General features: G+C 41.5%; 1 protein-coding gene across 1 annotated transcript in view; it reads right to left on the reverse strand.

Annotated features, from left to right (window-relative positions):
- LRRC27 (leucine rich repeat containing 27) overlaps positions 1 to 15071 on the reverse strand; it is an 82194-nt gene that overhangs the window by 4603 nt on the left and 62520 nt on the right. Inside the window, exons 8-9 of the mRNA XM_073595671.1 lie at positions 11603 to 11696; positions 5205 to 5347 (exon numbers count right to left, since the gene is read on the reverse strand). Coding sequence (XP_073451772.1) covers positions 5205 to 5347; positions 11603 to 11696 — 237 coding nt within the window. The remainder of the gene's footprint in view (positions 1 to 5204; positions 5348 to 11602; positions 11697 to 15071) is intronic.

The raw sequence follows: 15071 nt of genomic DNA on the forward strand, positions 1-15071 counted from the left end.
TTTGACTAGGCCATTCCAACACATTTACATGTTTCCCCTTAAGCCACTCAAGTGTTGCTTTAGCAGTGTGTTTGGGGTCATTGTCCTGCTGGAAGGTGAACCTCCGTCCTAGCCTCAAATCACACACAAAGTGGTACAGGTTTTGCTCAAAAATATCCCTGTATTTAGCACCATCCATCTTTCCCTCAACTCTGACCAGTTTCCCAGTCCTGACTGCTGAATAACATCCCCACAGCATGATGCTGCCACCACCATGTTTCACGGTGGGGACGGTGTTCTTTGGGTGATGTGATGTGTTGGGTTTGTGCCAGACATAGCATTTACTTTGATGGCCAAAAAGTTCAATTTTAGTCTCATCAGTCCAGAGCACCTTCCTCCATACATTTTGGGAGTCTCCCACATGCCTTTTCGCAAACTCAGAACGTGCCATTTTGTTTTTTGCTGAAAGTAATGTCTTTCTTCTGGCCTCTCTGCCATAAAGCCCAACTCTATGGAGCGTACGGCTTATTGTCATCCTATGTACAGATACTCCAGTCTCTGCTGTGGAACTCTGCAGCTCCTCCAGGGTTACCTTAGGTCTCTGTGCTGCCTCTCTGATTAATGCCCTCCTTGCCCGGTCAATGAGTTTTGGTGATGCGGCCGTCTCTTGGCAGGTTTGCTGTTGTGCCATGTTCTTTCCATTTGGTTATGATAGATTTGATGGTGCTCCTAGGGATTATCAAAGATTTAGATATATATTTTTTTTTTAACCTAACCCTGACTTGTACTTCTCAACAACAATGTCCCTTACTTGTTTGGAGAGTTCCTTGGTCTTCATGGCAGTGTTTGTTTAGTGGTGCCTCTTGCTTAGGTGTTGCAGCCTCTGGGGCCTTTCAGAAAGGTGTGTCTATGTAATGACAGATCAAGTGACACTTAGATTGCACACAGGTGGACATCATTTCACTAATTATGTGACTTCTGAAGGTAATTGGTTGCACCAGAGCTTTTTATGAGCTTCATAACAATGAAGCCCATGGTGAATACATGCGCACATGCCAATTTTTAGTTTTTTATTTCTAAAAAACAGTTTTATGTATATATTTTTCTAATTTTACTTCACCAACTTAGACTATTGTGTTCTGATCCATCACATATAATTCAGATTAAAAAAAACATTGAACTAAAAGCTATAATGTAACAAAATAGGTAAAAAGCCAAGGGGTTGAATACTTTTGCAAGGCACTGTAGCTGATCTGTTAGTAATACATTATTATAATAAGGGGGATATATACATAACCAGCTATACAGTTGGTCACAGACAGGAAGGAGGAAAGGAAAATGTCAAAGGGGAAAGCTTTTAGCAAATTTACCAGCATGATAGTCAATTATACAAAATCCCTGTCTGGACAAGAAAACTAACAGGAAAACAAAAGTGCCAAAAGTGTTAGGTGTCCGATCTGTCTGCCGCAATGTCGTAGTCCCGCTACAAATCGCTGATCGCCGCCATTACTAGTAAAAAAAATACCAAAAATATGTAGCTAAATACATATCGATCTAAACTGATGAATAAATTTGATTTTTTTAAAAACATTTTTGGATATGTTTTATAGCAGAAAGTAAAAAAAAAAAAAAAAAATCTTTTTTCTTTCAAAATTGTCAGTCTTTTTTTGCTTCTAGCGCAAAAAATAAAAAAACGCAGAGGTGATCAAATACCACCAAAAGAAAGCTCTATTTGTGGGGAAAAAAGAACATACATTTTATTTAGGTACAGTTGTGCTCATAAGTTTACATACCCTAGCAGAATTTATGATTTCTTGGCCATTTTTTTTTAGAGAATATGAATGATAACACAAAAACTTTTCTTTCACTCATGGTTAGTGTTTGGCTGAAGCCATTTATTATCAATCAACTGTGTTTAATCTTTTTAAATCAATCATAATCACAAAAGAAACTACCCAAATTACCCCAATCAAAAGTTTACATACCCCAGTTCTTATTACCGTGTATTGCCCCCTTTAACATCAAAGTCTTTTGTGGTATTTGTGGATGAGGCTCTTTATCTTCTCAGATGGTAAAGCTGCCCATTTCTTTCGGCAAAAAGCCTCCAGTTCCTGTAAATTCTTGGGCTGTCTTGCATGAACTGCACATTTGAGATCTCCCCAGAGTGGCTCAATGATATTCAGGTCAGGAGACTGAGATAACCACTCCAGAACCTTCACTTTATTCTGCTGTAGCCAATGACAGGTCGACTTGGCCTTGTGTTTTGATCATTGTCATGTTGGATTGTCCAAGTACGTCCCATGCGCAGCTTCCTGGCTGATGAATGCAAATGTTCCTCCAGTATTGTTTGATAACATACTGCATTCATCTTGCCATCAATTTTGACCAAATTACCTGTGCCTTTGTAGCTCACATCCCCAAAACATCAGCGATCCACCTCCGTGTTTCACAGTAGGAATGGTGTACCTTTCATCATAGGCCTTGTTGACTCCTCTCCAAATGTAGCGTTTATGGTTGTGGCCAAAAAGTTCAATTTTGGTCTCATCACTCCAAATGACTTTGTGCCAGAAGGTTTGAGGCTCATCTCTGTGCTGTTTGGCGTATTGTAAGCGGGATACTTTGTGGCATTTGAGTAGTAATGATTTTCTTATGGTGACTCGACCATGCAGCCCATCTTTCTTCAAGTGCCTCCTTATTGTGCATCTTGAAACAACCACACCACATGTTTTCAGAGTCCTGTATTTCACCTGAAGTTATTTGTGGGTTTTTATTTGCATCCCAGAGAATTTTCCTGGCAGTTGTGCCTGAAATTTTAGTTTCTCTACCTGACTGTGGTTTGGTTTCAACAGAACCCCTCATTTTCCACTTCTTGATTAGAGTTTGAACACTGCTGATTGGCATTCTCCATTCCTTGGATATCTTTTTATATCCATTTCCTGTTTTATACCTTTTTCCGCAGATTCTTTGACAATTCTTTAGCTTTCCCCATGACTCAGAATCCAGAAACATCAGTGCAGCACTGGATGAAAGATGCAAGGGTCTGTCAGGAGTCCAGAAACTCATTGACCTTTTATACACACACACTAATTACAAGCAAACAGATCATAGGTGAGGATTGTAACCTTTAATAGCCATTCAAACCCCTTTGTGTCAACTTGTGTGCATGTTATTAGGCCAAAATCAGCAGGGTATGTAAGCTTTTGATCAGGGTCATTTGGGTAGTTTATGTTGTCATTATGATTTAAAAATATACAACACAGTTGATTGATAATAAATGGCTTCAGCCAAACACTAACCATGAGTGAAAGAAATATTTTTGTGTTATCATTCATATTCTCTGAAAAATGGCCAAGAAATCATAAATTCTGCCAGGGTATGTAAACATATGAGCACAACTGTACATCATCGCACAACTGCGCAATTGTCAGTTAAAGTAACGCAGTGCCATATTGTAAAAAATGGCCTGGTAACCTTTACCAGAAAACTACCTATGCAGATAAGCAGCATCTGTAGATAAAAACAAACTCTGCAGCTCTGACTAAAGTTGAATAAAGCCCTTGCTATAAGTGTAGGCCATTTACATATCTTATGAATCCTGATGGAATACTCCCAGGACATTGTTAAGTGAGGCCTAGTCATTACTGCTCACCTCCACCATCAAAGGAGAACTAAGAACTAAGTAAAGAAATATTTTTTTTCAAAATTTTTGGTCTTTTTTTTTTTAGTAAAAAAATAAAAACCCAACAGTGATAAAATACCACCAAAAGAAAGCTCTATTTGTGTGAAGAAAATGGTAATAATTTCATCTGGGTACAGTGTAGCATGACCGCGCAATTGTCATTCAAAGTATGAAAAGCTGAAAAAATGGCCTGGGCGGGAAGGGGGTGTAAATGCCCTGTAGGCAAGTGGTTAAAGAAAGTCAAATTGCAACACATATGACATGTTGCAATTGTTATTGTTTGGAGAAATGCAGAGCATTTGGGGGACTTGAACTCCGCTTTAAACTGTATGATAAATGTCCTGGATATATTACGGTTTCCTGCTGACGGATTGAGCAGGTGGTGACCATAAAGTGGAAATAACAAACCTTTTACAGGTTTACAATGCATTACTATAAGAAGATTGAGGGAGAGAGGTGTCTACGCGTTTCAGAGGATTGGGACTTGGGGAAGAGAATGATGGGCGGAAACATGGGTGCCATGAAAGGGGCAGGAGAGAGGGATGCAGCATAAATGAGTGGGAAGGAGAAAAGAGGGGAAAAAAAGAACAAAGAAGTCAAAAGAAAGCAGGGGGAAGAATGGCCAGGTGGCAGGGGTGGAGGTCAAGGTTAGAATTGAAAGGTAGGGGAAGATTATAGATTTGTTTCTGTAAAATGGGTACCCATACATTCATTCTCTTAAAGGAGATGTATGGGGTAATTAAAAAAAACATCTCCCCTATATGTGCTGTAGTATCGCTCTGTCTCTCATAAGCACTGAGGGATCACATGACCTTCGATTGCTCAGTTCTCAGTCTCCAGGGAGCGGACAGCAGTAACTGTCAGTCACCGCTCTCCACTCTGCTCCTCCAGCGCTTGCTGGAGCACTTGGGCTGGAGGGGGGGGGGGTGCAGCTGGCTTCAGCTTAGAGCTGGAACCATCAGGCAGCTGGGTGGATCCTGACAATATAGTCGGGATCCTTCCAGAGCCTGGAGTGGCTCTGTGAGGTCAGCTGATGGTGGGTTTAGCTCGCTATGAGTTGACTCTGGATCACAGGAAAGCGAAAATAAGTGCACTCCTGTGACCCAGAAGAGAAGTATGACCAAAAGTATGGCCATACTTCTCTTTTAATGTTTGCTGTTTAGCCGAGTACAACCTACACAGCCATTTATATAGCCATTTGAGGCTGAGCAAGTCTGACTTTATTATTATACCTTGATATTATTCCATAGGTAGTCCATAGTACATAGCAAAGTATCACCCCTCCCGTTAGAGTAAAAATTATTTTACTCAAGAACTCAAACTTTCAAAAATATTGATGTAAATGAAAAATCAAAGTTCTTATATATATAAGCCCATTTGTAAAATATATATATATCTTTTACACAAACAAGACATTTGCATTTAATAATTTGCTATTTGTGACTTTGATAATGAGCCAGGCCGAGCGTGTGTTTGGGTGTACCACAGGGCATCGAACGACACAGTTTCCATCACAGTGAATATGGCCACTGTTTATAAGACAAACCTTGCTTTCTCCATTTCCTTCAATGATTTCACTGACATGATCCTTGGCATCATCTCCGGTGTTTCAAGTCCAAGAGGCTTTTGCTTATCCCAGTTTTGGGAAGGCTCCAGATCTGTGGCATACGGAGGAACAGCAACGGGCACCTAGGCATGTAAAACGACATAGTAACTAGTAAAAAGAGCAACTGTGTGTGTCGAAAGGGCATACAGTACTTACATTCACCACACTAAACCAGGCCTACCAAAGTGCATATTGGATGAAAAACTAAATCCTGCCATAAATCACAAGCAATAACTTTTAATGTGATTAAATGGTGGGGAAAGCCAAAATTTTGCTTCAATTACTAGATATTTAATTTTTATAGCATATTCCAAGGTAGTCTACACTAGGGAAGGGTTTTGGAAACCTGTTATGAAATCTTATGAACAGTGCATGTTTTATGGATAAACACGCAAGCAAAAGTGCATCAACACACAAAAACAAAAGTTCAATAGAACTTAAAGTTATTGTTACATAGTTACATAGTAGGTGAGGTTGAAAAAAGACACAAGTCCATCAAGTCCAACCTATGTGTGTGATTATGTGTCAGTATTACATTGTATATCCCTGTATGTTGCGGTCATTCAGGTGATTATCTAATAGTTTCTTGAAGCTATCAATGCTCCCCGCTGAGACCACCGCCTGTGGAAGGGAATTCCACATCCTTGCCGCTCTTACAGTAAAGAACCCTCTACGTAGTTTAAGGTTAAACCTCTTTTCTTCTAATTTTAATGAGTGGCCATGAGTCTTGTTAAACTCTCTTCTGCGAAAAAGTTTTATCCCTATTGTGGGGTCACCAGTACGGTATTTGTATATTGAAATCATATCCCCTCTCAAGCGTCTCTTCTCCAGAGAGAATAAGTTCAGCGCTCCCAACCTTTCCTCATAACTAATATCCACTAGACCCTTTATTAGCTTTGTTGCCCTTCTTTGTACTCGCTCCATTTCCAGTACATCCTTCCTGAGGAGTGCCCAGAACTGGACAGCATACTCCAGGTGCGGCCGGACCAGAGTCTTGTAGAGTGGGAGAATTATCGTTTTATCTCTTGCGTTTATCCCCCTTTTAATGCCAATATTCTGTTTTCTTTATTAGCAGCAGCTTGGCATTGCATTCCATTGCTGAGCCTATCATCTACTAGGACCCCCAGGTCCTTTTCTATCCTAGATTCCCCCAGGAGGTTCTCCCCCCAGTGTATAAATTGCATTCATATTTTTGCCACCCAAATGCATTATTTTACATTTTTCTACATTGAACCTCATTTGCCATGTAGTTGCCCACCCCATTAATTTGTTCAGGTCTTTTTTCAAGGTTTCCACATCCTGCGGAGAAGTTATTGCCCTGCTTAGCTTAGTATCGTCTGCAAATACAGAGATTGAACTGTTTATCCCATCCTCCAGATCGTTTATGAACAAATTAAATAGGATTGGCCCCAGCACAGAACCCTGGGGAACCCCACTACCCACCCCTGACCATTCTGAGTACTCCCCATTTATCACCACCCTCTGAACTCGCCCTTGTAGCCAGTTTTCAATCCATGTACTCACCCTATGGTCCATGCCAACGCACCTTATTTTGTACAGTAAACGTTTATGGGGAACTGTGTCAAATGCTTTTGCAAAATCCAGATACACCACGTCTACGGGCCTTCCTTTATCTAGATGGCAACTCACCTCCTCATAGAAGGTTAATAGATTGGTTTGGCAAGAACGATTCTTCATGAATCCATGCTGATTACTGCTAATGATATCGTTCTTATTACTAAAATCTTGTATATAGTCCCTTATCATCCTCTCCAAGAGTTTACATACTATTGATGTTAGGCTAACTGGTCTGTAATTCCCAGGGATGTATTTTGGGCCCTTTTTAAATAAATACATTGTAAAGTCTCTTTTTTTTTTTAGGTAAAAATAATAAAAATGGTTTACTTACCTGCACTGTGTTATGGTTTTGCACAAGATCCTCCTCTTCTCAGGTCCCTTTTCGGTGCTTCTGGCCCCTCCTTCCTGTTGAGTGCTCCCTCAGCAAGTGGGTCCCAATAAGATATCTAACATTCTAGCTAATTATTCCTTCCTTCCAGGCACAGTCTGTGTAAATGTGTATTTGTTATCCAGGTTCCCTGTTAGCAACACTGTTTAACAGAGCTGCCCCGTTCTCCTCTTTTTTATGTTCTCATGATAAAACACTTGGTGGGTGCTTCGAGACAAAAAACAAATAGATGAAGCTTAAAGTGATTGACAAGTCAGAAGGTTTTTTAATCTTAATGCATTCTATGCATTAAGACAAACAAAACTTCTGTGTTCAGGAGCTATCTCCGCACCCCTAATAATTACCTGAGCCTCTTCTCTCTCCAGCGTTGTCCACTAGTTCCTCAGCCAACCGGGACTCTCCTCCTGATTGGCTGAGAGACAACAGCGGCGCCATTGGCTCCCGCTGCTGTCAAAGTCAGTTAGCCAATCAAGAGAGAGAGGGGTGGGGCCAAACCGTGGCTCAGTGTCTGAATGGACACAGGAAGCTGTGACTTGGCTTGGGTGCCCCCATAGCAAGCTGCTTGCTGTGGGGGCACTTGACAGAAGGGAGGGACCAGGAGAGCCGAAGAGGGACCTGAGAAGAGGTGGATCCGGGCTACCCTGTGCAAAATCATTGCACAGGGCAGGTAAGTATAACATTTTATTTATTTTTTTCTCTAAAAATAACAAAGGAGACTTTACAATCACTTTAACTGTCAGCTCTATTCATACTAAGTTAACTTTGTTTGCCAATGATCTTTTGTTGTATTTAACTCAGCCAAATATTCCTGTGCTTTCTATGGTCCAAGAATGTCCGAGGTTTGAAACCCCTTTTAACTTCAACGTCAACTGCTCAAATCTGAAATCTTATGCCGCGTACACACGAGCAGACTTTTCAGCATCAAAGGTCCGACGGTCTTTCTGACGGACTTTCGAACGACCGGACTAAAGTCCGTTCGAAAAGTCCTTTGGTTTGAGCGTGATGACGTATTATGGGACTAGGATGAGGAAGTTCATAGCCAGTAGCCAATAGCTGCCCTTGCGTCCTTTTTTGTCCGTCGGACTAGCATACAGACGAACTGATTTTTCGACCGGACTCAAGTCCGTCGGAAAGATTTGAAACATGTTCCAAATCTAAAGTCCGTCTGATTTTCGACAGAAAAAGTCAGCTGAAGGTCCGATGAAGCCCACACATAGTCGGATTGTCCGACGGATTCGTTCCGTCGGACCAGTCCGGTCGAAAAGTCCGGCCGTGTGTACACGGCTTTAAACATCTTGCTCCAACCCAAATTGGTGCAGTTGCTCCATACCAACCTCTCCTTTAAATGTTGCTCTACCTCTTTAAAATACAGTGGGGTACACATACCTTTGGATCTCTCAATTATAAGCCTATGCTCCAAAGACCCATCTTAGATCGTGTTTGTATGGCCAGAGAACATTCTACTGGATGATTAAAATATGTAAAAAAAAATATCACTCCTTGGGTTTATTTACTAAAGGCAAATCCACTTTGCACTACAAGTGCACTTGGAAGTGCATTTGGAAGTGCATTTGGAAGTGCAGTCACTGTAGATCTGATGGGGACATGCAAGGAAAAAAAAAAAAAAAAAAAAAAACAGCATTTTTGCCTGTACATGATTGGATGATAGAAATCAGCAGAGCTTCCCCTCATTTCCGATCTTTCCCTTAGATCTACAGCAACTACACTTCCAAGTGCACAGTGGATTTGCCTTTAGTAAATCAACCCTCTTGTTTCTTATACAGTGCTTTGAAAAAGTATTCATACCCTTTTAAATTTTCCACATTTTGTCATGTTACAACCAAAAACGTAAATATATTTTATGTGATAGACCGACACAAAGTGGCACATAATTGTGAAGTGGAAGGAAATGATAAATGGTTTTCAATTTTTTTTACAAATAAATATGTGAAAAGTGTGGTGTGCATTTGTATTCAGCCCCCCTGAGTCAATACTTTGTAGAACCGCCTTTCGCTGCAAGTCTTTTTGGGGATGTTTCTACCAGCTTTGCACATCTATTGAATGACATTTTTGCCCATTCTTCTTTGCAAAATAGCTCAAGAGAGTCTGTGAATAGCAATTTTGAAGTCTTGCCACAGATATTCAATTGGATTTAGGTCTGGACTTTGACTTGCCCATTCTAACACATGAATATGCTTTGATCTAAACCATTCCATTGTAGCTCTGGCTGTATGTTTAGGGTCGTTGTCCTGCTGGAAGTTGAACCTCCGCCCCAGTCTCAAGTCTTTTGCAGACTCTAAAAGGTTTTCGTCTAAGATTGCCCTGTATTTGGCTCCATCCATCTTCCCATCAACTCTGACCAGCTTCCCTGCCCCTGCTGAAGAAAATACCCACAACATGATGCTGCCACTTTCACAGTGGGGATGGTGTGTTCTGGGTGATGTGCAGTGTTAGTTTTACACCACATATGGTTTTGCTTTAGGGCAAAAAGATCAATTTTGGGCTCATCTGACCAGAGCACCTTCTTCCACATGTTTGCTGTGTCCCCCACATGGCTTCTCACCAACTGGAAATGGGACTTCTTATGGCTTTCTTTCAACAATGACTTTCTTCTTGCCACTCTTCCATAAAGGCCAGATTTGTGGAGAGCACGACTAATAGTTGTCCTTTGTACAGATTCTCCCACCTGAGCTGTGGATCTCTACAGCTCCTCCAGAGTTATCTTGGCTGCTTCTCTGATTAATGCCCTCCTTGCATGGCCTGTCAGTTTAGGTGGACGGCTATGTCTTGGTAGGTTTGCAGTTGTGGCATACTCGGATGATGGATTGAACAGTACTCTGAGATGTTCAAAGCTTGGGATATTTTTTTTTATAACCTAACCCTGCTTTAAACTTCTCAACAACTTTATCCCTGACCTGTCTGGTGTGTTCCTTGGCCTTCATGATGCGGTTTGTTCACTAAGGTTCTCTAACAAACCTCTGAGGGCTTCACAGAACAGCTGTATTTATACTGAGATTAAATTACACACAGTTAATCTCAGTATAAATAATTTTAGTTAGGGGTTTCAGAGTAAAGGGGGCTGAATAGAAAATGCACGCCACACTTTTCAGATATTTATTTGTAAAAAAAAAAATGAAAACCATTTATCATTTTACTTCCACTTTATAATTATGTGCCACTTTGTGTTGGTCTATCCCATAAAATACATTTACGTTTTTGGTTGCAACATGACAAAATGTAGACAATTTCAAGGGGTATGAATACTTTTTCAAGGCACTGTATCTATCCAAACAGTCCCTATTTATGCCCCTACCCTCAACCCTATATATTCCCTCCTCCAGCCATCCAGAGGAGTATGGACCAAACCATAGCAAAGAACGGAACAAGTGTGGCACATATGCAGTAGGAGCTGGAGATGGCTTTATTTTTTTCACAAGGCAAGACAGGGCTACCCATTCAGTGAAGCTCTTGTAAGTGGGGCTGAGGTAGGAGTCTTTAACCGGGGGCTTAAGAATTTAAAGGACAACTTCATTAACAGTAAGGTTCTTTTCAAAAGTGGAGCTCCACCCAAAAGGGGAAGCTCCACTTATTGGCCTCCCCCCACCCCTCTGCCACATTTGGCAGGGGAGGGGGGAGCGGGTACCTGATTTTGACAGGTACCCACTCCCACTTCTGGCTGGTTCGGCTCCTCTCCTCCTTCCCCCGCCGCCGAGCCAGTCACAAAGTGCAGTGCGCTTCGTGCATCGCAGTAGGGACCCGACTGTGAAGCTGCAAGACTTCACTGCCGGTTTCCCTTACCTAAAATGGTGGTGGCAGCACCCGAGAGCCGATTAAAAAATTGGTTTGGGTGAAGACACCGCTGGATTCCTGGACAGATAAGTGTCCTAATATTAAAAGTCAACAGCTACAGTATTAGTAGGTGCTGACATTTGCTCCGCTTAGGAGATCAATGGGTCTACAAAGTTTATTAGAGAAAATACAGATTGTATTATTAAAACAAAATGCAAAAAAAATACATTTGAAAAAGCGATCAAAGAAGATCTAATTTCAAATTTTATTATCAGGAAAACTAAACAAATCAGGTGATTGTTCTCTGTTGTCCAATTCTCACATTTACAACTTTTTTCCCAAGCTTTTTTTTTTTCAATTAAATGCCCACATAGTTAAAACGTACATTTTAGATGGCAACAGACTGCACAGCACTGCAGAAGATTTGGGTTCTTAAAATATAATAATAATACAAAGATGTCTTTTCTAAAGTCAATGCTATGATGATCTTCGACCTCTAGCAGCCATACATGTGATACCATGATGCCCTCTGCTGGCAGGCATCTAATAGCACAGAAATTTGTAATAGGAAAGTCTTACATACCTCTTGTTGGACCTCATTTCTCTTCCCGTTTTTTGCTTTTTGACTTTGCATGATTTGTGTCTGTTTTTGCCATTCTTTAAGAATTTCTTGGTTCCTTCAAGGAATTACAAATTAAGTGTATTACGAATCCAGTGGAGATAAGGGGGGGGAGAAGCTGTAGAGAATGGTCTAGCTGCAGGGAGGAATGGAGAATCAGGAAATAAATCTTCATTGTGGGCTTGAACCAAAATGAGCAATGAACCCCCGTAGTACAGGCACAGCCCCAATGCAAGGGATCATTTTTTAGTTGCCCATAGTTGGGCTTTAAAGCAGTTGTAAACTGCGATTGTAAACTGCTGAAAAAAAAAAAACTGTAAGTTAAAAGGTATAAATGCGCTAGTATGCATTGCATACTAGCACATTATGAAATACTTAAATTAGAACAAAGCCTTTTCAGCGGCGTCCGGTCACCACTGAGACGGCTGACATCTTCTCCCGTCCTTTCTTCAAAGGATTGCTGGCAATGTTGCCACTCCTGTTTGCATGGGAGCCCTCGGTTAAGGCAAGAAACTCTGAAGGTCCGGTGTACCGTGCCGGAACTTCTGACGTAAGCGGCTGCATGCAGGTTGAAAATCTCCTAAGCCGTGCAAGTTTAGGAGATGTTCACGATATCTACATATAAGCCTTTTTATAGGTTTACCTGTAGGTATAAATAACAAAGCAGGCTTTACAACCACTTTAAAGTGTGCTAATTCTGTCAAGATACCTAAAAATAGGATTTTTTTCGTCATACCTACCTGTAAAATCCTTTTCTTTAAGTACATCATGGGACACAGAGTTAGGCTAACATTCATTACCTATTGGGTTATGCGCCATCTCTAGGTGAATGGACACTGGTAGACAAAGTCTTAGACAGGAAGTGATCCCCTATATAACCCCTCCCATATAGGAAGTACATCAGTTTTGTAGCAAGCACTGAATCCTCAAAAAAGAGGGGGGGGATCTCTGTGTCCCATGATGTACTCAAAGAATAGGATTTTACAGCTATGACAAAAAAAATTACTATTTTCTTTTTCATACATCATGGGACACAGATTTAAGCTAATATTCATTACCTACTGGGACGACCCAGAGCAGCAGCCTTGAGGGGAGGGAGACACCCTGCCAAACAATAGCCATCAGACCTTATACGGCAGCCCGCAGTACAACGCGGCCGAAAGCCAAATCCTCGGCTGCTTGAACATCCACTTAAAATTTTGTGAATGTATGCACTGAAGACTAGGTAGCAGCCTTACCAATCTGAGCCATAGATATCTGATGGCTGAAACCCCAGGAGGTTCCTACACCCCTGGTAGAATGAGCTCTCACCCTAAAGGGAGGAGCTTAACGTTTCAGACCATAGGCCTGAATGACTAATTGACGGACCCAATTGGCAATGGAAGCTTTGACCCAGGTAAGGAAAAATGAAAGCTGAAAATGCCTGGTTCAGAGCCTGCTCTGTGTCCCACAGCTGCCTCCTGGAAGCACCGCATGCTTGGCATACACAGCTTAATGGGCGAATGGGCGCGGCTGTATTCGCATATAACACGAAGCTTCATGCGCCCAGATTAGGCTACGGCGCATGCGCGGCTCCGAATGGGCACAACGCCCATTCAGACACAAGCAAAAAGGTACTCTTTGCCAACACCCACAGCTAGCCCAAAACTCCCCCGTGTGGTCACCACACACAGGTGTCCAGCCTCTAGCTAGCTTGACTGATTATTACAATCACTGGGACACCCCACAATAAATAAAGGGGTGTCCATTACCCGTCCAGGCGCAGGGCAGCTTAGAAACTAAGGGCCCAATCTTCACCCCTCACGGCGGGTTCCTGTCACTTGAGGACCTTCAAGGACTGGGTACCCTTTTCATGTTTAGGGTCACTCCCTTGGACCTGTACAGCACCCTGCAGGAATGCCTTAGCTCTATAGTGTCAAGGATTCCACTATGCAGGGTCCAGTGCCCGGAGGTCGCAAAACCTTGCAGGATCTTGTGTCTTCTTTGTGAGGCTCTGGTACCATTTATCTAAGAATATTAAGCCTGTGTCAATCCCTTGATTCATTTAAGAACCGTTTGTGTGACTAGAGAACTGGAGCTCCGAGAGCTTAAGCAAACGTGCTCATCCACCTTGCAGACACTGGTAAAAAAAACTGATGTACTTCCTGTATGGGAGGGGTTATATAGGGGATTACTTCCTGTGTAAGACTTTGTCTACCAGTGTCCATTCACCTAAAGATGGTGCATAACCCAGTAGGTAATGAATATTAGCCTAATTCTGTGTCCCATGATGTATGAAAAAGAAACTGATATTTCATTTCTTTTCAGATGCTGGTGGATCGTATCGCTTTGAAAAATATGCTATACGTCTAGTAGTATCCCACAGCATGGTTTATGTGCTAATGAGAAACTATAGTGTATTTTCAGGAAGCACATATTTGGATTATTACTGAAATCTACCTTAAACACTTATGCACTGCTCACTGTACATTTCCTGAGGCAGGGCAGCTGCTCTGCACCAGATCACGTACCTAGTACATGATCTGACACTCCCGGGTCTGGGCACACGTGTGCGCCACCGGCGACCCGCTCCCACTGTGATCCCAGCAGCAGGTATTGCAGACTATGTCCACCAGCACCCGCCAATTACACAGGGCACAGGCAGAATGACAATCTGCCTATGTAAACCAAGCGGATTGTCCTTCTGTCAGAAGGGAAGGCACTGATCCTGTGTTTCTGCTAAGCAGGAACATGGATCAATGCCTTCCCCTAGTCAAAGCACCTCCCACACAGTTAGTAAGCACAACCTAGGCACACAGTTAACCCTTTGATTGTACCTGATGTTAACCCCTTCCCAGCCAGTGTCATTAGTACAGCAACAGTGTATATTTTTTAGCATTGATTACTTTATTAGTGTCACTGGTTCCCAAAAAAGTGTCAGGCGTTAGATTTGTCCGCGGCAATATGAATATATGTGGACACTGCAGGTAATATGTGTTTCATGCGATTTTAAGGCTAGGATTATGTCTTTGAATTAATTATTTCTAATAAAAACATTGCCAACAATAAGACATTATTTTTTGCCTAGTGGTCATCTATAAACTCCCATTACTTTTCTGCTACATATTTCTAATATGGGATGATGACCTCCTGGTCAATAATTTACATTTTACTAAATGTAACAAAACTTGGCAAACTTGGGTCGCCTTCAAATATTCTGAAGCATATGAATCATTGATGAAAAATTTACTTTGACAACCCTTGGGTCTAGGACATCTGTCTCTTTCCTACTTTTTTTTTCATCCTCTTTCAATTCTGCTATCTTCTCTATACAATTTTGTGATTTATGTAACATACACATGTATAGAGTGTTTATCGAATAAACATTTCTGAGCAAATAATCAGAATACTCACAATATAAAGATTAACTTTGACGATAGGTTTTGTTTTATAA

This window comes from Aquarana catesbeiana, linkage group LG08 (genome assembly GCF_042186555.1).
Source record: "Aquarana catesbeiana isolate 2022-GZ linkage group LG08, ASM4218655v1, whole genome shotgun sequence".
In the NCBI taxonomy this organism is placed as follows: Eukaryota; Metazoa; Chordata; class Amphibia; order Anura; family Ranidae; genus Aquarana; species Aquarana catesbeiana.